We start from the raw sequence: 25,270 nt of genomic DNA, 5'->3' as shown, positions 1-25,270 counted from the left end.
CCCTCTTCCCCGTCTCCTCTTCCCCGTCTCCTCTTCCCTCTTCCCCGTCTCCTCTTCCCCGTCCCCTCTTCCCCGTCTCCTCTTCCCCGTCTCCTCTTCCCCGTCTCCTCTTCCCCGTCTCCTCTTCCCTTTTCCCCGTCCCCTCTTCCCCGTCCCCTCTTCCCTCTTCCCCGTCCCCTCTTCCCCGTCTCCTCTTCCCCGTCTCCCCTTCCCCGTCTCCCCTTCCCCGTCCCCCTTCCCCGTCTCCTCTTCCCCGTCTCCTCTTCCCCGTCTCCTCTTCCCCGTCCCCTCTTCCTCGTCCCCTCTTCCCTGTCCCCTCTTCCCCGTCCCCTCTTCCCCGTCCCCTCTTCCCCGTCCCCTCTTCCTCTTCCCCGTCTCCCCTTCCCCGTCTCCTCTTCACTGTCTCCTCTTCCCCGTCCCCTCTTCCCCGTCTCCTCTTCCTCTTCCCCGTCCCCTCTTCCCCGTCTCCTCTTCCCCGTCTCCTCTTCCCCGTCCCCTCTTCCCCGTCTCCTCTTCCCCGTCTCCTCTTCCCCGTCCCCTCTTCCCCGTCCCCTCTTTCCCGTCCCCTCTTTCCCGTCTCCTCTTCCCCGTCCCCTCTTCCTCGTCCCCTCTTCCCTGTCCTCTCTTCCCCGTCCCCTCTTCCCCGTCCCCTCTTCCCCGTCCCCTCTTCCCCGTCCCCTCTTCCCCGTCCCCTCTTCCCCGTCCCCTCTTCCCCGTCCCCTCTTCCCCGTCCCCTCTTCCCCGTCCCCTCTTCCCCGTCCCCTCTTCCCCGTCTCCTCTCCCCTCTTCCCCGTCTCCTCTTCCCCGTCTCCTCTTCACTGTCTCCTCTTCCCCGTCCCCTCTTCCCCTCTTCCCCGTCTCCTCTTCCCCGTCTCCTCTTCCCCGTCTCCTCTTCCTCTTCCCCGTCCCCTCTTCACTGTCCCCTCTTCCCCGTCTCCTCTCCCCTCTTTCCCGTCTCCTCTTCACTGTCTCCTCTTCACTGTCTCCTCTTCCCCGTCCCCTCTTCCCCGTCCCCTCTTCCCCGTCTCCCCTTCCCCGTCTCCTCTTCCTCGTCTCCTCTTCCTCGTCTCCTCTTCCCCGTCCCCTCTTCCCCGTCCCCTCTTCCCCGTCCCCTCTTCCCCGTCTCCCCTTCCCCGTCTCCTCTTCCTCGTCTCCTCTTCACTGTCCTATCAAAACAAACTAAGTTGAGTGTAGCATGTCTTACCAGGGTTATACTGAAGATTTCCTTAACAAGAAGAAGAAGTTAAATAAATGATTCCTCTCTTCTTGTTGTCCTGTCCATCCAGTACAGAGGAGAACGGGGTTGTCCCCAGCCCCTCCGTCCATCGCGGGGGTAGCCCTGATGACATGACCATGAAAACCAGCCCTGACACCCCCTCCAAGCGTCCGGAGACACCCTCTAAAGGGTTCGGGGGGTCAGAGGAGTCACCTTCCGTCCCCACCCCAGGACGTACCCCGGGGAAGGCCAAGCAGCAGCTGAACGTCCGGGCAGAGCTGGAGAAGAGACAAGGGGGCAAGTCTCTACTCAACCTGGTGGTTATAGGTACGTAAACACACGTGGCTCCTGGAACGCCACAAACTCATGCATGGACTGAATCACATAAACTATACTGTCGGCGTGGTAACAGAGACTATACTGTCGGCGTGGTTACAGAGACTATACTGTCGGCGTGGTTACAGAGACTATACTGTCGGCGTGGTTACAGAGACTATGCTGTCGGCGTGGTTACAGAGACTATGCTGTCGGCGTGGTTACAGAGACTATGCTGTCGGCGTGGTTACAGAGACTATGCTGTCGGCGTGGTTACAGAGACTATGCTGTCGGCGTGGTTAAAGAGTCTATGCTGTCGGCGTGGTTACAGAGTCTATGCTGTCGGCGTGGTTACAGAGACTATACAGTCGGCGTGGTTACAGAGTCTATGCTGTCGGCGTGGTTACAGAGACTATACAGTCGGCGTGGTTACAGAGACTATACAGTCGGCGTGGTTACAGAGATTGAACAGAACATTTTCAGTATGATTCCTGTTTCCACCCCCTCCGTCCCCCCTCCACCCCCCCTCCTTTGTTTTCACCCTTCCTCCCCCTTCAACCCCCTCCACCCCCCTCCTCTGTCCCCCCCCCCCCCCCCCCCACACCCCCCTCCTCTGTTTTCCTCCTCCCCTCCTCCACCCCCCTCCCTCCCCCCTCCAGGTCATGTGGATGCAGGGAAGAGTACCCTGATGGGTCACCTGCTGTACCTGTTGGGAAACGTCAATAAACGCACCATGCACAAGTACGAACAGGAGTCCAAAAAGGCTGGCAAGGCCTCGTTCGCCTACGCATGGGTTCTGGACGAGACCGGGGAGGAGAGGAACAGGTGTGTACCGACAGAGACGGCTCCACACACTTAACTACCTACTCTGCAAAACACCCACTGAATCCGCGTGTGTGTGTGTGTGTGTGTGTGTGTGTGTGTGTGTGTGTGTGTGTGTGTGTGTGTGTGTGTGTGTGTGTGTGTGTGTGTGTGTGTGTGTGTGGTGTGTTTTCCAGGGGTGTAACCATGGACGTGGGGATGACTAAGTTTGAGACGGCCTCTAAGGTGGTGACTCTGATGGACGCTCCTGGACACAAAGACTTCATCCCGAACATGATCACTGGAGCGGCCCAGGTACGTCCAGACTTCACCCCTAAAGGCCCAGGTACGTCCAGACTTCACCCCTAAAGGCCCAGGTACGTCCAGACTTCACCCCTAAAGGCCCAGGTACGTCCAGACTTCACCCCTAAAGGCCCAGGTACGTCCAGACTTCACCCCTAAAGGCCCAGGTACGTCCAGACTTCACCCCTAAAGGCCCAGGTACGTCCAGACTTCACCCCTAAAGGCCCAGGTACGTCCAGACTTCACCCCTAAAGGCCCAGGTACGTCCAGACTTCACCCCTAAAGGCCCAGGTACGTCCAGACTTCACCCCTAAAGGCCCAGGTACGTCCAGACTTCACCCCTAAAGGCCCAGGTACGTCCAGACTTCACCCCTAAAGGCCCAGGTACGTCCAGACTTCACCCCTAAAGGCCCAGGTACGTCCAGACTTCACCCCTAAAGGCCCAGGTACGTCCAGACTTCACCCCTAAAGGCCCAGGTACGTCCAGACTTCACCCCTAAAGGCCCAGGTACGTCCAGACTTCACCCCTAAAGGCCCAGGTACGTCCAGACTTCACCCCTAAAGGCCCAGGTACGTCCAGACTTCACCCCTAAAGGCCCAGGTACGTCCAGACTTCACCCCTAAAGGCCCAGGTACGTCCAGACTTCACCCCTAAAGGCCCAGGTACGTCCAGACTTCACCCCTAACATGATCACTGGGGCGGCCCAGGTACGTCCAGACTTCACCCCTAAAGGCCCAGGTACGTCCAGACTTCACCCCTAACACGGTCACTGAAAAATGACCTGGACTAAATGATTCAAATGAATTTGGGTTGGAGTGTTATTCATACTACAGGTAGGAAGTGACAGGTGCCTACTGGGAAAACATTACCGTTCAACCAGTTCAAAAATCAAAGGAACATTCTGCTTCCTTCCGCTCCATTGTAACGTGCAACGTGTACCAATCTATTATATCTCACCTGGAGCTGCCAGAGGTTCCTACATGTCCCCTTCTCGATGCCCCCTGCTGTATTATATCTCACCTGGAGCTGCCAGAGGTTCCTACATGTCCCCTTCTCGATGCCCCCTGCTGTATTATATCTCACCTGGAGCTGCCAGAGGTTCCTACATGTCCCCTTCTCGATGCCCCCTGCTGTATTATATCTCACCTGGAGCTGCCAGAGGTTCCTACATGTCCCCTTCTCGATGCCCCCTGCTGTATTATATCTCACCTGGAGCTGCCAGAGGTTCCTACATGTCCCCTTCTCGATGCCCCCTGCTGTATTATATCTCACCTGGAGCTGCCAGAGGTTCCTACATGTCCCCTTCTCGATGCCTCCTGCTGTATTATATCTCACCTGGAGCTGCCAGAGGTTCCTACATGTCCCCTTCTCGATGCCCCCTGCTGTATTATATCTCACCTGGAGCTGCCAGAGGTTCCTACATGTCCCCTTCTAGATGCCCCCTGCTGTATTATATCTCACCTGGAGCTGCCAGAGGTTCCTCCATGTCCCCTTCTCGATGCCCCCTGCTGTATTATATCTCACCTGGAGCTGCCAGAGGTTCCTCAATGTCCCCTTCTCGATGCCCCCTAGCTGTATTATATCTCACCTGGAGCTGCCAGAGGATCCTACATGTCCCCTTCTCGATGCCCCCTGCTGTATTATATCTCACCTGGAGCTGCCAGAGGTTCCTCAATGTCCCCTTCTCGATGCCCCCTGCTGTATTATATCTCACCTGGAGCTGCCAGAGGATCCTCAATGTCCCCTTCTCGATGCCCCCTGCTGTATTATATCTCACCTGGAGCTGCCAGAGGTTCCTACATGTCCCCTTCTCGATGCCCCCTGCTGTATTATATCTCACCTGGAGCTGCCAGAGGTTCCTACATGTCCCCTTCTCGATGCCCCCTGCTGTATTATATCTCACCTGGAGCTGCCAGAGGATCCTCAATGTCCCCTTCTAGATGCCCCCTGCTGTATTATATCTCACCTGGAGCTGCCAGAGGTTCCTACATGTCCCCTTCTCGATGCCCCCTGCTGTATTATATCTCACCTGGAGCTGCCAGAGGTTCCTCAATGTCCCCTTCTCGATGCCCCCTGCTGTATTATATCTCACCTGGAGCTGCCAGAGGTTCCTACATGTCCCCTTCTCGATGCCCCCTGCTGTATTATATCTCACCTGGAGCTGCCAGAGGTTCCTCAATGGTCAATAAATGGAATGATACAGCTTACACAGAGTGGAAAATCACAGGTTATACAGAATGTCCTCATTATGGCCTTTAATACAGATCAGAATGTCCTCATTATGGCCTTTAATACAGATCAGAATGTCCTCATTATGGCCTTTAATACAGATCAGAATGTCCTCATTATGGCCTTTAATACAGATCAGAATGTCCTCATTATGGTGTTTAATACAGATCAGAATGTCCTCATTATGGCCTTTAATACAGATCAGAATGTCCTCATTATGGCCTTTAATACAGATCAGAATGTCCTCATTATGGCCTTTAATACAGATCAGAATGTCCTTATTATGGCTTTTAATACAGATCAGAATGTCCTCATTATGGCCTTTAATACAGATCAGAATGTCCTCATTTTGGCGTTTAATACAGATCAGAATGTCCTCATTATGGTCTTTAATACAGATCAGAATGTCCTCATTATGGCCTTTAATACAGATCAGAATGTCCTCATTATGGTCTTTAATACAGATCAGAATGTCCTCATTATGGCCTTTAATACAGATCAGAATGTTCTCATTATGGCCTTTAATCCAGATCAGAATGTCCTCATTATGGCCTTTAATACAGATCAGAATGTTGTCATTATGGCCTTTAATACAGATCAGAATGTCCTCATTATGGTCTTTAATACAGAGCAGAATGTCCTCATTATGGCCTTTAATACAGATCAGAATGTCCTCATTATGGCCTTTAATACAGATCAGAATGTTCTCATTATGGCCTTTAATACAGATCAGAATGTCCTCATTATGGCCTTTAATACAGATCAGAATGTCCTCATTATGGTCTTTAATACAGAGCAGAATGTCCTCATTATGGCCTTTAATACAGATCAGAATGTCCTCATTATGGCCTTTAATACAGATCAGAATGTTCTCATTATGGCCTTTAATACAGATCAGAATGTCCTCATTATGGCCTTTAATACAGATCAGAATGTCCTCATTATGGCCTTTAATACAGATCAGAATGTCCTCATTATGGTGTTTAATACAGATCAGAATGTCCTCATTATGGCCTTTAATACAGATCAGAATGTTCTCATTATGGCCTTTAATACAGATCAGAATGTCCTCATTATGGCCTTTAATACAGATCAGAATGTTCTCATTATGGCCTTTAATACAGATCAGAATGTCCTCATTATGGTCTTTAATACAGAGCAGAATGTCCTCATTATGGCCTTTAATACAGATCAGAATGTCCTCATTATGGCCTTTAATACAGATCAGAATGTCCTCATTATGGCCTTTAATACAGATCAGAATGTTCTCATTATGGCCTTTAATACAGATCAGAATGTCCTCATTATGGCCTTTAATACAGATCAGAATGTTCTCATTATGGCCTTTAATACAGATCAGAATGTCCTCATTATGGCCTTTAATACAGATCAGAATGTCCTCATTATGGCCTTTAATACAGATCAGAATGTCCTCATTATGGCCTTTAATACAGATCAGAATGTCCTCATTATGGCCTTTAATACAGATCAGAATGTTCTCATTATGGCCTTTAATACAGATCAGAATGTCCTCATTATGGCCTTTAATACAGATCAGAATGTTCTCATTATGGCCTTTAATACAGATCAGAATGTCCTCATTATGGCCTTTAATACAGATCAGAATGTCCTCATTATGGTGTTTAATACAGATCAGAATGTCCTCATTATGACCTTTAATACAGATCAGAATGTCCTCATTATGGCCTTTAATACAGATCAGAATGTCCTCATTATGACCTTTAATACAGATCAGTATATGTCCTCATTATGGCCTTTAATACAGATCAGAATGTCCTCATTATGGTCTTTAATACAGATCAGAATGTCCTCATTATGGCCTTTAATACAGATCAGAATGTCCTCATTATGGCCTTTAATACAGATCAGAATGTCAATACAGATCAGACTGTCCTCATTATAGCCTTTCATACAACTGGTGTTTGTATAACCTGTGTGTGTCTCCTCACAGGCGGACGTGGCGGTGTTAGTGGTAGATGCCAGCAGAGGTGAGTTTGAGGCAGGGTTCGAGGCGGGTGGTCAGACGCGAGAGCACGGCCTTCTGGTCCGTTCGTTGGGCGTCACGCAGCTCGCTGTTGCCGTTAACAAGATGGACCAGGTGAGAACAAAGTTACCACTACTACTAGGTGTAGCCACGGCAACGCATGTTACTCTGACAACAGTGTCATTTATGGTACAATCGTATTGTAACAGATATGTTTAAAAGGGAACTCTCTCTGTGTGTGTGCGTGTGCGTGTGCGTGTGTGTGTGTGTGTGTGTGTAACAGGTAAACTGGCAACAGGAGCGATTCAAAGAGATCATCTCCAAACTTGGACATTTCCTGAAACAGGCTGGATTCAAGGTGGGTGGCTAGTTTAGGACCTTCGAACTTTGACCTGGAGCTAGGGTTAGGACCTTCGACCTGGAGTTTGGGTTAGGACCTTCGACCTGGAGCTAGGGTTAGGACCTTCGACCTGGAGCTAGGGTTAGGACCTTCGACCTGGAGCTAGGGTTAGGACCTTCGACCTGGAGCTAGGGTTAGGACCTTCGACCTGGAGCTAGGGTTAGGACCTTTGACCTGGAGCTAGGGTTAGTGGACACTGAATTAAGACAATCAGCTAACCTAAACTACAGTTTAATTGTGTTTCTAATAGTGTTATAGCAGATTTATAATGCTTTTATAGCAGTGTGTTAACTTCTCTAGGGTATGTGGGACGGTAGCGTCTCACCTCGTCAACAGCCAGTGAAAGTGCAGGGCGCCAAATTCAAAACAACAGAAATCCCATAATTAAAATTCCTCAAACATACAAGTATTTTACACCATTTTAAAGATACACTTGTTGTAAATCCAGCCGCAGTGTCTCATTTCAAAAAGGCTTTACGACGAAAGCAAACCAAACGATTATGTTAGGTTAGAGCCAGGTCAAGGAAAAACACAGCCATTTTTCCAGCCAAAGAGAGGAGTAACAAAAAGCAGAAATAGAGATCAAATGAATCACTAACCTTTGATCTTCATCAGATGACACTCATAGGACTTCATGTTACACAATACATGTATTTTTTTGTTCGGTAAAGTTCATATTTATATCCAAAAATCAGAGTTTAGGCAAGACGCTACTGTCTCACTTGGCAAAAAGCCAGAGAAAATGCAGATCGCCATATTCAAATGAATTACTATGAAAATTACTATAAAATCAATCTTTCATTAAATCACACATGAAAGATACCAAATTAAAGCTACACTGGTTGTGAATCCAGCCAACATGTCAGAATTCAAATAGGCTTTTCGGCGAAAGCATAAAATGCTATTATCTGAGGATAGCAACATTGTAAACAAAGAGAGAGAAGCATATTTCAACCCTGCAGGCGCGACACAAAACGCAGAAATAAAAATATAATTCATGCCTTTGACGAGCTTCTGTTGTTGGCACTCCAATATGTCCCATAAACATCACAAATGGTCCTTTTGTTCGATTAATTCCGTCGATATATATCCAAAATGTCCATTTATTTGGCGCGTTTCATCCAGAAAAACACAGCTTCCAACTTGCTCAAACGTGACGACAAAATATCTCAAAGGTTACCTGTAAATTTTGCCCAAAAATGTCAAACTACTTTTGTAATACAACTTTAGGTATTTTTTAACGTTAATAATTGATCAAATTGAAGACGGGATGATCTGTTCAATACAGGATTAAAACCAACCGTAGCATGCCTTCTGGTCATGCGCTTCTAATCTAACAGGACACCTAGAGTGACTCGACTTCAAGATGGCCATATTTCTTCATTACACAAAGGAATAACCTCAACCAATTTCTCAGGACTGTTGAAAGTGGAAGCCGTAGGAACTGCAAGCAATTCGCTTAGAAATCTGTTTTCCCAATGAAAACTCATTGAAAAGAGAGTGACCTCAACAAAAAAAAAATCTGAATGGTTTGTCCTCCGGGTTTCGCCTGCTAAATAAGTTCTGTTATACTCACAGACATGATTGAAACTGTTTTAGAAACTTCTCCTGGGGGAACTTCAGAGAAACTTCAGAGTGTTTTCTATCCAAATATACTAATAGTATGCATATCTTATCTTCTGGGGATGAGTAGCTGGCAGTTGAATTTGGGTATGCTTTTCATCCAAAAGTGAAAATGATGCCCCCTACCCTAGAGAAGTTAAGTGTTATATTTATAGAGATTCTATATCTATTTTGTAGCCTAATTCTATGGTTGTGCTCTTTCCCAGGACTCTGTGTTCTACGTTAGTTATTGCAGTGTTATGTAGTATTATAAGTGTGTTGTCTGTCCCGACCCGTAGCCTATCAGGAGAGAACCTGTCCACTAAGACTTCTATAACAGTGTTATGCAGTGGACAGATTAGGAGAGGATGTTGAGTTAGTTTTATAAAAGTGTTATGCAGTGGACAGATTAGGAGAGGATGTTGAGTTAGTTTTATAACACTATTTATTATGCAGTGGACAGATTAGGAGAGGATGTTGAGTTAGTTTTATAACTGTGGTATGCAGTGGACAGATTAGGAGAGGATGTTGAGTTAGTTTTATAACTGTGGTATGCAGTGGACAGATTAGGAGAGGATGTTGAGTTAGTTATATAACGGTGGTATGCAGTGGACAGATTGGGAGAGGATGTTGAGTTCAAATCAGATTTTATTTGTCACATGCGCCGAATACAACAGGTGTAGAGACCTTACAGTGAAATGCCTATTTACAGAAAAATACCTACAAAAATAAGAAATAAAAGTAACAAATAATTAAAGAGCAGCAGTAAATAACAATAGCGGGTCTATATACAGTGGGTACCGGTACAGAGTCAATGTGGGGGGGGGCACCGGTTAGTCGAGGTAATTGAGGTAATATCTACATGTAGGTAGAGTTATTAAAGTGACTTATGCATAGATAATAAACAGGAGAGTAGCAGCAGGAATATAAAGGTGTCTAGGTTGGCCGGAGTCTTTGACAATTTTTAGGGCCTTCCTCTGACACCGCCTGGTGTAGAGGTCCTGGATGGCAGGACGCTTGGCCCCAGTGATGCACTGGGCCGTAAGCACTACCCTCTGTAGTGCCTTGCGGTCGGAGGCCGAGCAATTGCCGTACCAGGCAGTGATGCAACCAGTAAGGATGCTCTTGATGGTGCAGCTGTAAAACCTTTTGAGGATCAGAGGACCCATGCCAAATCTTTTCAGTCTCCTGAGGGGGAATAGGCTTTGGCGTGCCCTCTTCACGACTGTCCTGGTGTGTTTGGACCATGTTAGTTTGTTGGTGATGTGGACACCAAGGAACTTGAAGCTCTCAACCTGTTCCACTACAGCATCGTCAATGAGAATGGGGGCGTGCTCGGTCCTCCTTTTCCTGTAGTCCACAATCATCTCCTTTGTCTTGATCACATTGAGGGAGAGGTTGTTGTCCTGGCACCACACGGCCAGGTCTCTGACCTCCTCCCTATAGGCTGTCTCGTTGTTGTCAGTGATCAGGCTGTTGTGTCGTCTGCAAACTTAATGATAGTGTTGGAGTCGTGCCTGGCCATGCAGTCGTGGGTGAACAGGGAGTACAGGAGGGGACTAAGCACGCACCCCTGGGGAGCTCCAGTGTTGAGGATCAGCGTGGCAGATGTGTTGCTACCTACCCTCACCACCTGGGGGCGGCCCATCAGGAAGTCCAGGATCCAGTTGCAGAGGGAGGTTTTTAGTCCCAGGATCCTTAGCTTAGTGATGAGCTTTGAGGGCACTATGGTGTTGAACGCTGAGCTGTAGTCAATGAATAGCAGTCTCACATAGGTGTTCCTTACGTCCAGGTGGGAAAGGGCAGTGTGGAGTGCGATTGAGATTGCATCATCTGTGGATCTGTTGGGGCTGTATGTGAATTGGAATGGGTCTCGGGTTTCTGACATGATGGGGTTGACGTGATCCATGACCAGCCTTTCAAAGCACTTCATGGCTACCGACGTGAGTGCTACGGGGCGGTAATCATTTAGGCAGGTTACCTTCGCCTTCTTGGGCACATGGACTATGGTGGTCTGCTTGAAACATGTTGGTATTACAGACTCAGTCACGGAGAGGTTGAAAATGTCAGTGAAGACACTTGCCATTTGGTCCGCACATGCTTTGAGTACACGTCCTGGTAATCCATCTGGCCCCTTGGCTTTGTGAATGTTGACCTGTTTAAAGTTCTTGCCCACATTGGCTACCGAGAGCGTTACCACACGGTCATCCAGAACAGCTGGTGCTCTCGAGCATGGGCTACTGGGTTTCCCTTTTGTAGTCCGTAATAGTTTTCAAGCCCTGCCACATCCAACGAGCGGTCAGAGGCGGTGTAGTAGGATTCAATCTTAATCCTGTATTGATGCTTTGCTTGTTTGATGGATCATCTGAGGACATAGCGGGATTTCTTATAGGCGTCCGGATTAGTGTCCCGCTCACTGAAAACGACAGCTCTAGCCTTTAGCTCGGTGCGGATCTCAGGATATAAAATTTACTTGGAAAAACCTGAAATAGTGGCAATAGGAAAAATGAAAATACTAACTCATGATCGACATCCTTTCAGTGGCCCATAAAATGTATAAAATACTTAGGATGTTTAATAATTGACAACAAACAACAAATATATAACGATAACTTTATCCAGTAACTCAACGATATGAAAGCACATCTAATTCAATGGAAGAATGTCCCGCCAAATTTTACAGGTAGAATACGCCTCTTCAGAATGGCATGGCTCCTAAAGTTTGTATACTTATTATCGGTAATACCAATTACCCCACCGAAGACATTGCTTAATTAACTATACTCAGTCATAACAGACTTTATATGGGAAAATACAACTCATAGAATAAAAAGGAACGTTTTACCTCTTCCTGAGTCTGAGGGGGGGTTTAAACCTTCCTGAGTCTGAGGGGGGGTTTTAACCTTTCTGAGTCTGAGGGGGGGTTTTAACCTTTCTGAGTCTGAGGGGGGGTTTTAACCTTCCTGAGTCTGAGGGTGGTTTTAACCTTCCTGAGTCTGAGGGGGGGTTTAAACCTTCCTGAGTCTGAGGGGGGGTTTTAACCTTTCTGAGTCTGTGGGGGGGTTTTAACCTTTCTGAGTCTGAGGGGGGGTTTTAACCTTTCTGAGTCTGAGGGGGGGTTTTAACCTTTCTGAGTCTGAGGGGGGGTTTTAACCTTCCTGAGTCTGAGGGTGGTTTTAACCTTCCTGAGTCTGAGGGGGGTTTTAACCTTCCTGAGTCAGAGACTGGTTTTAACCTTCCTGAGTCTGAGGGTGGTTTAACCTTCCTGAGTCTGAGGGGGTGGGTTTAACCTTCCTGAGTCTGAGGGTGGTTTAACCTTCCTGAGTCTGAGGGGGGGGTTTAACCTTCCTGAGTCTGAGGGTGGTTTAACCTTCCTGAGTCTGAGGGGGGGGTTTAACCTTCCTGAGTCTGAGGGTGGTTTAACCTTCCTGAGTCTGAGGGGGGGTTTTAACCTTCCTGAGTCTGAGGTAGGGGGGGGGGTTTAACCTTCCTGAGTCTGAGGGGGGGGGGTTTAACCTTCCTGAGTCTGAGGGGGGGGGGGTTTTAACCTTCCTGAGTCTGAGGGGGGGGGTTTAACCTTCCTGAGTCTGAGGGTGGTTTTAACCTTCCTGAGTCTGAGGGTGGGTTTAACCTTCCTGAGTCTGAGGGTGGTTTAACCTTCCTGAGTCTGAGGCTGGTTTTAACCTTCCTGAGTCTGAGGGTGGGTTTAACCTTCCTGAGTCTGAGGGTGGGTTTAACCTTCCTGAGTCTGAGGGTGGGTTTAACCTTCCTGAGTCTGAGGGTGGTTTTAACCTTCCTGAGTCTGAGGGTGGTTTTAACCTTCCTGAGTCTGAGGCTGGGTTTAACCTTCCTGAGTCTGAGGCTGGTTTTAACCTTTCTGAGTCTGAGGCTGGTTTTAACCTTCCTGAGTCTGAGGGTGGTTTTAACCTTCCCGAGTCCGAGGCTGGTTTTGACCTTCCCGAGTCCGAGGCTGGTTTTAACCTTCCCGAGTCCGAGGCTGGTTTTTAAACCTCCCCGAGTCCGAGGCTGGTTTTTAAACCTTCCCGAGTCTGAGGCTGGTTTTTAAACCTTCCCGAGTCTGAGGCTGGTTTTTAAACCTTCCCGAGTCCGAGGGTGGTTTTAACCTTCCCGAGTCCGAGGCTGGTTTTTAAACCTCCCCGAGTCCGAGGCTGGTTTTTAAACCTCCCCGAGTCCGAGGCTGGTTTTTAAACCTTCCCGAGTCTGAGGCTGGTTTTTAAACCTTCCCGAGTCCGAGGGTGGTTTTAACCTTCCCGAGTCCGAGGCTGGTTTTTAAACCTCCCCGAGTCCGAGGCTGGTTTTTAAACCTCCCCGAGTCCGAGGCTGGTTTTTAAACCTCCCCGAGTCCGAGGCTGGTTTTTAAACCTCCCCGAGTCCGAGGCTGGTTTTTAAACCTTCCCGAGTCCGAGGCTGGTTTTTAAACCTTCCCGAGTTCAGAGGCTGGTTTTTAAAACCTTCCCGAGTTCAGAGGCTGGTTTTTAAACCTTCCCGAGTCCGAGGCTGGTTTTTAAACCTTCCCGAGTCCGAGGCTGGTTTTTAAACCTTCCCGAGTCCGAGGCTGGTTTTTAAACCTTCCCGAGTCCGAGGCTGGTTTTTAAACCTTCCCGAGTCCGAGGCTGGTTTTTAAACCTTCCCGAGTCCGAGGCTGGTTTTTAAACCTTCCCGAGTCCGTGGCTGGTTTTTAAACCTTCCCGAGTCCGAGGCTGGTTTTTAAACCTTCCCGAGTCTGAGGCTGGTTTTTAAACCTTCCCGAGTCCGAGGCTGGTTTAAACCTTCCCGAGTCCGAGGCTGGTTTTAACCTTCCCGAGTCCGAGGCTGGTTTTTAAACCTTCCCGAGTCCGAGGCTGGTTTTAACCTTCCCGAGTCCGAGGCTGGTTTTTAAACCTTCCCGAGTCTGAGGCTGGTTTTAACCTTCCCGAGTCTGAGGCTGGTTTTAACCTTCCCGAGTCTGAGGGGGGTTTTAACCTTCCCGAGTCTGAGGGGGGTTTTAACCTTCCCGAGTCTGAGGGGGGTTTTAACCTTCCCGAGTCTGAGGGGGGTTTTAACATTCCCGAGTCCGAGGCTGGTTTTTAAACTTGTGTAATAGCTGTTCTATGTTCTCTCCCAGGACTCTGATGTGTTCTATGTTCTCTCCCAGGACTCTGATGTGTTCTATGTTCTCTCCCAGGACTCTGATGTGTTCTACGTGCCAACTAGTGGTCTATCAGGAGAGAACCTGACCACTAAGAGTTCTGCTCTGGCGCTAACATCCTGGTACTCTGGACCCTGTCTGCTGGAACAGATCGGTACACACACACACACACACACACTCTTATTCAAGTCCACAAAGCTTTGGAAAATAACATGTGACAACTCAACAATGTTAACATTAAAACATCCGTTGTGTACATGGCTGTTGGACAAGTATATTTAACGAAGAACGAATGATCTCCAGGAGCTCAGAGAGATAGCAGAGTAGCTGAGACATATTGACTGTTTTATTTAGCCTCCGCTCTCTTCTGTAATGATCTGAAAGTGTGTGTGTGTCTAAGTAGTGTTATGACTGTGACAATTGTAAAAATGGTAATCATTGTGATGTTGCTATGGTATTAGTCAGCATGGTAACAGAGTATAACTCAGTGATATCAGTCAACAGTCTAATTTGAAGATAACATCTCACTATTTTTCTCATGTTCTTTTTCTATCTCTCTCCCTCCATATCTATTCTCTCTGCTCTCTCTCCCTCCATATCTATTCTCTCCTCTCTCTCCCTCCATATCTATTCTCTCTGCTCTCTCTCCCTCCATATCTATTCTCTCTGCTCTCTCTCCCTCCATATCTATTCTCTCTGCTCTCTCTCTCCCTCCATATCTATTCTCTCTGCTCTCTCTCTCCCTCCATATCTATTCTCTCTGCTCTCTCTCCCTCCATATCTATTCTCTCTGCTCTCTCTCTCCCTCCATATCTATTCTCTCTGCTCTCTCTCTCCCTCCATATCTATTCTCTCTGCTCTCTCTCCCTCCATATCTATTCTCTCTGCTCTCTCTCCCTCCATATCTATTCTCTCTGCTCTCTCTCCCTCCATATCTATTCTCTGCTCTCTCTCCCTCCATATCTATTCTCTCTGCTCTCTCTCCCTCCATATCTATTATCTCTGCTCTCTCTCCCTCCATATCTATTCTCTCTGCTCTCTCTCCCTCCATATCTATTCTCTCTGCTCTCTCTCCCTCCATATCTATTCTCTCTGCTCTCTCTCTCCCTCCATATCTATTATCTCTGCTCTCTCTCCCTCCATATCTATTCTCTCTGCTCTCTCTCCCTCCATATCTATTCTCTCTGCTCTCTCTCCCTCCATATCTATTCTCTCTGCTCTCTCTCCCTCCATATCTATTCTCTCTGCTCTCTCTCCCTCCATATCTATTCTCTCTGCTCTCTCTCCCTCCATATCTATTCTCTCTGTCCACCTCCTCTCTCTTCCTCCTCCTCCCCCTCCATAGATTATTTCAAACCACCCCAGAGGTCGATAGAAAAGCCCTTCCGACTGTGTGTCTCGGACGTCTTCAAAGGTGAGATCACACTCTGTGGTTCTAGATCAGGGTTCTGTGTGTTCTAACCCAGTTATGTGTGGGTCTACAGAGATACATTACATAGATACAGATACATTACATAGATACATTACATAGATACATTACATAGATACAGATACATTACATAGATACATTACATAGATATAGATACATTACATAGATATAGATACATTACATAGATACATTACATAGATACAGATACATTATATAGATACAGATACATTATATAGATACATTATATAGATACATTACATAGATACATTATATAGATACAGATACATTATATAGATACATTATATAGATACAGATACATTATATAGATACATTATATAGATATAGATACATTATATAGATACATTATATAGATACAGATACATTATATAGATACAGATACATTATATAGATACAGATACATTACATAGATATAGATACATTACATAGATACATTACAAAGATACATTACATAGATATAGATACATTACATAGATACATTACATAGATATAGATACATGACATAGATACAGATACATTACAGAGATACATTACATAGATACAATACATTACATAGATACAATACATTACAGAGATACATTACATAGATATAGATACATTACAGAGATACATTACATAGATATAGATACATTACATAGATACATTACATAGATATAGATACATTACATAGATACAATACATAGATACATTACATAGATACAGATACATTACATAGATACATATACATTACATAGATACATTACATAGATACATTACATAGATACATTACATAGATACAGATACATTACATAGATATATTACATAGATACAGATATATTACATAGATATAGATACATTACATAGATATAGATACATTACATAGATATAGATACATTACATAGATATAGATACATTACATAGATATATTACATAGATACAGATACATTACATAGATATAGATACATTACATAGATATAGATACATTACATAGATATAGATACATTACATAGATACAGATACATAGATATAGATACATTACAGAGATACATTACATAGATATAGATACATTACATAGATACATTACAAAGATACATTACATAGATATAGATACATTACATAGATACAATACATTACATAGATACATTACATAGATATAGATACATTACATAGATACAGATACATTACAGAGATACATTACATAGATACAATACATTACAGAGATACATTACATAGATACAATACATTACAGAGATACATTACATAGATATAGATACATTACAGAGATACATTACATAGATATAGATACATTACATAGATACAATACATAGATACATTACATAGATACAGATACATTACATAGATACATATACATTACATAGATACATATACATTACATAGATACATTACATAGATACATTACATAGATATAGATACATTACATAGATATATTACATAGATACAGATATATTACATAGATATAGATACATTACATAGATATAGATACATTACATAGATATAGATACATTACATAGATATATTACATAGATACAGATACATTACATAGATATAGATACATTACATAGATATAGATACATTACATAGATATAGATACATTACATAGATACAGATACATTACATAGATATAGATACATTACAGAGATACATTACAGAGATACATTACATAGATACAATACATAGATATAGATACATTACATAGATACATTACAGAGATACATTACATAGATATAGATACATTACATAGATACAGATACATTACAGAGATATAGATACATTACAGAGATACATTACATAGATACATATACATTACTTAGATACATTACAGAGATACAGATACATTACATAGATATAGATACAAATACATTACAGAGATACATTACATAGATACATTACATAGATACAGATACATTACATATATATAGATACATTACAGAGATACAGATACATTACAGAGATACATTACATAGATATAGATACATTACATAGATACAGATACATTACATAGATACAGATACATTACATAGATACATATACATTACATAGATACATTACATAGATACATTACATAGATATAGATACATTACATAGATATATTACATAGATACAGATATATTACATAGATATAGATACATTACATAGATATAGATACATTACATAGATACAGATACATTACATAGATACATTACATAGATATAGATACATTACATAGATATAGATACATTACATAGATATAGATACATTACATAGATACAGATACATTACATAGATATAGATACATTACAGAGATACATTACAGAGATACATTACAGAGATACATTACATAGATACAATACATAGATATAGATACATTACATAGATACATTACAGAGATACATTACATAGATATAGATACATTACATAGATACATTACAGAGATACATTACATAGATACAGATACATTACATATATATAGATACATTACAGAGATACAGATACATTACAGAGATACATTACATAGATATAGATACATTACATAGATATAGATACATTACATAGATACAGATACATTACAGAGATACAATACATAGATACATTACAGAGATACAGATACATTACAGAGATACATTACATAGATATAGATACATTACATAGATACATATACATTACAGAGATACATTACATAGATACATTACATAGATATAGATGCATTACATAGATACATTACATAGATACAGATACATTACAGAGATACATTACAGAGATACATTACATAGATACAGATACATTACAGAGATACATTACATAGATACAGATACATTACATAGATACAGATACATTACAGAGATACATTACATAGATACAGATACATTACATAGATACAGATACATTACAGAGATACATTACATAGATATAGATACATTACATAGATACAATACATTACAGAGATACATTACATAGATACATATACATTACATAGATATAGATACATTACATAGATATAGATACATTACAGAGATACATTACATAGATACAGATACATTACATAGATATAGATACATTACAGAGATACAGATACATTACAGAGATACATTACATAGATACAGATACATTACTAAATGTATCTAAATTAAAAGGGTTGGATTTGTACTAAACCATTTTTAAATGTCATTCTTTAAAAGGCATGTTTGTACAACATCTGGTGTATGGTTTGCCTCATACATTGTCTGCAGGTATCATTTTAAATTGAGAACATACAGGGCCTTCAGAGAGTATTCGTACCCCCGTGACTTATTCCACATTTTGTTGTGTTACAGCCGGAATTCAAAAATGAATGGCATTGATTTGTCTCTCAACCATTTACACACAAAACCCCATAATGACAGTGAAAATGTACAAATAAAAAATAAAATCTATTGAAAATGAAATACAAAAATATCTAATTTACATTTGAGTCATTTAGCAGATGTCTTATCCAGAGCGACTTACAGGAGCAATTAGGGTGAAGTGCCTTGCTCAAGGGCACATCACCATGTTACCCAGTTGGCCGAGGGATTTTTTAAATGTAACCTTTATTTACCTTTATTTAACTAGGCAAGTCAGTTAAGAACAAATTCTTATTTACAATGACGTCCTACCGGGGAACAGTGGGTTAACTGCCTTGTTCAGGGGCAGAACGACAGATTTTTACCTTGTCAGCTCGGAGATTCGATCCAGCGACCAGGTCCAACGTTCTAACCACTAGGATCCCCTGCCGTCTATCTATACTGAACTAAAATATAAAATAAAACAATACAAAAATATAAACGCAACATGCAACAATTTCAAAGATTTTACTGAGTTACAGTTCATAAAAGGAAATCAGTCAATTTAAATAATTTCATTAGGCCCTAATCTATGGATTTTAGATGGCTGAGCAGGGGCAGAGCCATGTATGGGCCTGGGAGGGCATAGGCCCACCTACTTGGGAGCCAGGCCCAGCCAATCAGAATTAGTTTTCCCCACAAAAGAACCCCCCCTCAGACGATCCCGCAGGTGAAGAAGCAGGATGTGGAGGTCCTGTACTAATATGGTTACACGTGGTCTGCAGTTGTGAGGCTGGTTGGACGTACTGACAAATTCTCTAAAATGATATTGGAGGCGGCTTATGGTAGAGAACTGAACATGAAATTCTCTGGCAACAGCTCTGGTGGACATTCCTGCAGTCATCATGCCAATTGCACGCTCCCTCAACTTTAGACCTCTGTGGCATTGTGTTGTGTGACAAAACTGCACATTTTCGAGTGGCCTTTTATTGTCCCCAGCTCAAGGTGCACCTGTGTAATGATCATGCTGTTTAATCAGCTTCTTGATATGCCACACCTGTCAGGTGGATGGATTATCTTGGCAAAGGAGAAATACTCACTGACATGGATGTAAACACATTTGAACACAACATTGGAGAGAAATAAGCTTTTTGTGCTCGATCAGCTGTTGATATTATTTTTAAAGATCAGGGTTCTGTGTTCTAACCCTGTTCTCTGTGGTTCTAGATCAGGGTTCTGTGTTCTAACCCTGTTCTCTGGTTCTAGATCAGGGTTCTGTGTTCTAGCCCTGTTCTCTGTGGTTCTAGATCAGGGTTCTGTGTTCTAACCCTGTTCTCTGGTTCTAGATCAGGGCTCAGGGTTCTGTGTAACAGGGAAGATCGAGGCGGGCTACATTCAGACAGGAGACAGAGTACTGGCCATGCCCCCCAATGAGACATGCACTGTTAAAGGTATTGTCTGTCTCTCTGTGTGTCTGTCTCTCTGTGTGTCTGTCTCTCTGTGTGTCTGTCTCTCTGTGTGTCTGTCTCTCGGTGTGTCTGTCTCTCTGTGTGTCTCTGTGTCTGTGTGTCTCTGTGTCTGTGTGTCTCTGTGTCTCTGTGTCTGTGTGTCTGTGTGTCTCTGTGTCTGTGTGTCTCTGTGTCTCTGTGTCTGTGTGTCTGTGTGTCTCTGTGTCTGTGTGTCTCTGTGTCTGTGTGTCTCTGTGTCTGTGTGTCTCTGTGTCTGTGTGTCTGTCTCTCGGTGTGTCTGTCTCTCTGTGTGTCTGTCTCTCTGTGTGTCTCTGTGTCTGTCTCTCGGTGTGTCTGTCTCTCTGTGTGTCTGTGTGTCTGTGTGTCTGTGTGTCTCTGTGTCTCTGTGTCTGTGTGTCTCTGTGTCTGTGTGTCTCTGTGTCTCTGTGTCTCTGTGTCTGTGTGTCTGTGTGTCTCTGTGTCTCTGTGTCTCTGTGTCTGTGTGTCTGTGTGTCTGTGTGTCTGTGTGTCTCTGTGTCTGTGTGTCTCTGTGTCTCTGTGTCTCTGTGTCTGTGTGTCTGTGTGTCTCTGTGTCTGTGTGTCTCTGTGTCTCTGTGTCTGTGTGTCTCTGTGTCTCTGTGTCTCTGTGTCTGTGTGTCTCTGTGTCTGTGTGTCTCTGTGTCTGTGTGTCTCTGTGTCTGTGTGTGTTTCTCAATGTCTGAGCACAATAATACACCAGTGCCACCTTGTGGACATACAGCACATTATCACTCTGTCTCTCTCTCTGCCTCTCTTTGTGTGTGTGTCTGTCTCTCATCTCTCTCGCTCCCTGTCTCTCTCTGTCTCTCTCTGTCTGTGTCTCTGTGTCGCTCTCTCTCCTCCCTCTGTCTCTCTCTGTCTGTGTCTCTGTGTCGCTCTCTCTCCTCCCTCTCCTCCCTCTCCCTCTGTCTCTCTCCTCCCTCTCTCTGTCTCTCTCTCTCTGTCTCTCTCCTCCCTCTCTCCGTCTCCCTATCTGTCTGTCTCTGTATTGTCTCTGTGTAGGTATCACTCTCCACGATGAGCCTCTGGACTGGGCAGCAGCAGGAGATCATGTTAGTCTGACTGTCACTGGCATGGACATCATCAAGATCAAGTTAGTATAGAACCTAAACCCTAACCTTAACCTCTAACCTCTAACCCTGCCCCACTGGACATCATCAAGATCAAGTTAGTATAGAACCTAAACCCTAACCTCTAACCTCTAACCCTGCCCCACTGGACATCATCAAGATCAAGTTAGTATAGAACCTAACCTCTAACCTCTAACCCTGCCCCACTGGACATCATCAAGATCAAGTTAGTATAGAACCTAACCTCTGACCTCTAACTCTGCCCCACTGGACATCATCAAGATCAAGTTAGTATAGAACCTAAACCCTAACCCCTGACCTCTAACCTCTAACCCTGCCCCACTGGACATCATCAAGATCAAGTTAGTATAGAACCTAAACCCTAACCCCTAACCTCTAACCTCTAACCCTGCCCCACTGGACATCATCAAGATCAAGTTAGTATAGAACCTAACCTCTGACCTCTAACCCTGCCCCACTGGACATCATCAAGATCAAGTTAGTATAGAACCTAAACCCTAACCTCTAACCTCTAACCCTGCCCCACTGGACATCATCAAGATCAAGTTAGTATAGAACCTAACCCCTAACCTCTGACCTCTAACCTCTAACCCTGCCCCACTGGACATCATCAAGATCAAGTTAGTATAGAACCTAACCCCTAACCTCTGACCTCTAACCCTGCCCCACTGGACATCATCAAGATCAAGTTAGTATAGAACCTAACCCCTAACCTCTAACCTCTAACCCTGCCCCACTTTGACATCATCAAGATCAAGTTAGTATAGAACCTAAACCCTAACCTCTGACCTCTAACCTCTAACCCTGCCCCACTGGACATCATCAAGATCAAGTTAGTATAGAACCTAACCCCTAACCTCTGACCTCTAACCCTGCCCCACTGGTCATCATCAAGATCAAGTTAGTATAGAACCTAAACCCTAACCTCTGACCTCTAACCTCTAACCCTGCCCCACTGGACATCATCAAGATCAAGTTAGTATAGAACCTAACCCCTAACCTCTGACCTCTAACCTCTAACCCTGCCCCACTTTGACATCATCAAGATCAAGTTAGTATAGAACCTAAACCCTAACCTCTGACCTCTAACCTCTAACCCTGCCCCACTGGACATCATCAAGATCAAGTTAGTATAGAACCTAACCCCTAACCTCTGACCTCTAACCCTGCCCCACTGGTCATCATCAAGATCAAGTTAGTATAGAACCTAAACCCTAACCTCTGACCTCTAACCTCTAACCCTGCCCCACTGGTCATCATCAGAACAAGTTAGTATAGAACCTAAACCCTAACCTCTAACCTCTAACCCTGCCCCACTGGTCATCATCAAGATCAAGTTAGTATAGAACCTAAACCCTAACCCCTAACCTCTAACCCTGCCCCACTGGTCATCATCAGAACAAGTGAATGTGTAATTCTTTACTGTGTGTTTCTATCCCTGTAATGTTTGGTCTGTGTGAAGTCTACGAGGTGTTGAAAGTGTTCCACAGGGCCGTGGGACAGAGATGAACACACCTTCTTCAACATACAGTATCGGTCAAAAGTTTGGACACACCTACTCATTCAAGAGTTTTTCTTTATTTTTACTATTTTCTACATTGTAGAATAATAGTGAAGACATCAAAACACACACTTGTGGACTCCATGTTGTCTCCAATGTTTCCCACAGTTGTGTCAAGTTGGCTGGATGTCCTTTGGGTGGTGGATTATTCTTGAAACACACGGGGGAAACTGTTGAGCGTGAAAAACCCAGCAGCGTTGCAGTTCTTGACACAAACCGATGCGCCTTGCACCTACTACCGTACCCCGTTCAAAGGCACTTAAATATTTTGTCTTGTCCATTCTCCCTCTGAATGGCAGACATACACAATCCATGTCTCAATTGTCTCAAGGCTTAAAAATCCTTATTCAACCAGTCTCCTCCCCTTCATCTACACTGATTGAAGTGGATTTAACAAGTGACGTCAATAAGGGATCATATCGTTCACCTGGATTCACCTGGTCAGTCTGTCATGGAAAGAGCAGGTGTTCATAATGTTTTGTCCACTCAGTGTCTATAATCTCTCCTCCAGTGTGGGCTGTGTGTTCTGTGATATTAAGGAGCCAATCAGAGCGTGTTCCCGCTTCAGGGCCAGAGTCCTACTCTTCAACATAGAGGTCCCCATCACACAGGGCTTCCCCGTGAGTACACACACAAACAATCTGTGTTCCGTGGGTGGTTCTAAGTCTGTTTGTTCTAAGTAGCTCTAAGAATGTTGTCTGTGTGGTTCTAAGTGTGTGGTTTGAAGTGTGTGGTTCTAAGTGTGTGAAGTCTGTGGTTCTAAGTGTGTGGTTCTAAGTGTGTGAAGTCTGTGGTTCTAAGTGTGTGAAGTGTGTGGTTCGAAGTGTGTGGTTCTAAGTGTGTGAAGTGTGTGGTTCTAAGTGTGTGGTTCTAAGTGTGTGAAGTGTGTGGTTCTAAGTGGGTGGTTCTACGTGTGTGAAGTGTGTGGTTCTAAGTGGGTGGTTAAGTGTGTGAAGTCTGTGGTTCTAAGTGTGTGGTTCTAAGTGTGTGAAGTATGTGGTTCTAAGTGTGTGAAGTCTGTGGTTCTAAGTGTGTGAAGTCTGTGGTTCTAAGTGTGTGGTTCTAAGTGTGTGAGGTGTGTGGTTCTAAGTGTGTGAAGTGTGTGGTTCTAAGTGTGTGAAGTGTGTGGTTCTAAGTGTGTGGTTCTAAGTGTGTGTTCTGTGTGTAGGTTGTGTTGCACTACCAGACGATCAGTGAACCTGCCACCATCAGGAAGCTGGTCAGTGTTCTGCACAAGAGCAGCGGGGAGGTGCTCAAGAAGAAACCAAAGTGAGTATCAAGGTGAAGTCTTCATAGATGATGTAGCTGCTTCGTGCTGCTGAGGGACCATAACAGAAGAGAAGTTTTAGCCTCGCTCATCGCACGGTTTTGTTGTTGAGGAAGTCGGCCCGATATCGCTACGTCTGATTCAGGATCGAGGATACTCTCCCGAATTATGTATTCAGTGTTGTGATGCAGTAAGCATTAACATTGTGTTTTGGTTGGGTTGTAACGGGAACATGTATTCGTACCGAACTGTTCGGCACAGGGACCTCGGTTCTTCACTGTGGAACCTGAATGAATACTTAAAATAGATATTTATCAAGTGAAAATAATATGCCTACAGGCTACAGCCCGAAGCTGCATCTGAGCTGAAAACCTTTCAGACTCTTCTGTTAAAGACAACTAGAGCCTACGCACACGTTATCAAGATTATAATATTAATTGGCACATTTCAAACTGTCCTTTTGTGAGGTACAGGCGGGAACGAGTTCTGTACAAATGTTGGGGTTTGATAAACCAGAATCGGAGGATCCGTCGTTAAAATCTCTAGTTCGGGGAACATGTTGGGTTCACAGTAGAGATGGACAAGAGGGGTGGATAAGACGTTTAACAGTATGTCGTCGCCACAGCTGCCAACACTTCATCACCCCAGTATATCGGGGCAAGACGGAACCACATAGAAACAACACAACGTCTGCCCTTTGCATTCAAGCTGCTCCTTGGCAGCTGATTCTGACCGGGCCAAAGAAGGTACAAGACGGATAGATAGGTAGGCTTTGTTTTATATTTTTTACTTGTCTTGTTTATATGCCGCGGGTATGCTCCCATTCTCAGTGGGTTGAGAATAGTTTAGGTTTCAGAGCACCTCGTCAAGTTTCTGGAGCCACGTTGCGAACCCATTTCAGTAAACAGGAAGCACCGGATCAGTGCATTCAGGAAGTATTCAGAGCCTTTTCCTCGTTCCACATTTTGTCGCACAACAGCCGTATTCTAAAATGGGTTAAATACATTTTTTCCCCCCTCGTCATTCTACACACAACGCCTCGTAATGAGTAAGCAAAAAAACATTTCTATTCATACACTGTCAGTACTTATCAGTGACAGCCCATCACATTACCCCGA

At 44.3% G+C, this 25,270-nt stretch overlaps 1 protein-coding gene across 1 annotated transcript in view; it reads left to right on the top strand.

Annotated features, from left to right (window-relative positions):
- The first annotated feature begins 1,288 nt into the window (after positions 1 to 1,288).
- hbs1l (HBS1-like translational GTPase) overlaps positions 1,289 to 25,270 on the top strand; it is a 28,769-nt gene continuing 4,787 nt past the window's right edge. The window contains exons 1-11 of the mRNA XM_038985244.1: positions 1,289 to 1,543; positions 2,191 to 2,356; positions 2,530 to 2,647; positions 6,838 to 6,984; positions 7,154 to 7,228; positions 14,058 to 14,175; positions 15,367 to 15,435; positions 20,093 to 20,197; positions 21,236 to 21,326; positions 23,397 to 23,505; positions 24,054 to 24,154. Coding sequence (XP_038841172.1) covers positions 1,348 to 1,543; positions 2,191 to 2,356; positions 2,530 to 2,647; positions 6,838 to 6,984; positions 7,154 to 7,228; positions 14,058 to 14,175; positions 15,367 to 15,435; positions 20,093 to 20,197; positions 21,236 to 21,326; positions 23,397 to 23,505; positions 24,054 to 24,154 — 1,295 coding nt within the window. The 5' untranslated portion in view covers positions 1,289 to 1,347. The remainder of the gene's footprint in view (positions 1,544 to 2,190; positions 2,357 to 2,529; positions 2,648 to 6,837; positions 6,985 to 7,153; positions 7,229 to 14,057; positions 14,176 to 15,366; positions 15,436 to 20,092; positions 20,198 to 21,235; positions 21,327 to 23,396; positions 23,506 to 24,053; positions 24,155 to 25,270) is intronic.

Source organism: Salvelinus namaycush, unplaced genomic scaffold (assembly GCF_016432855.1).
Source record: "Salvelinus namaycush isolate Seneca unplaced genomic scaffold, SaNama_1.0 Scaffold310, whole genome shotgun sequence".
Classification (NCBI taxonomy): domain Eukaryota; kingdom Metazoa; phylum Chordata; class Actinopteri; order Salmoniformes; family Salmonidae; genus Salvelinus; species Salvelinus namaycush.
The sequence above is the reverse complement of the archived record's forward strand: the minus strand, read 5'-3'. Positions and strand labels throughout refer to the sequence as shown.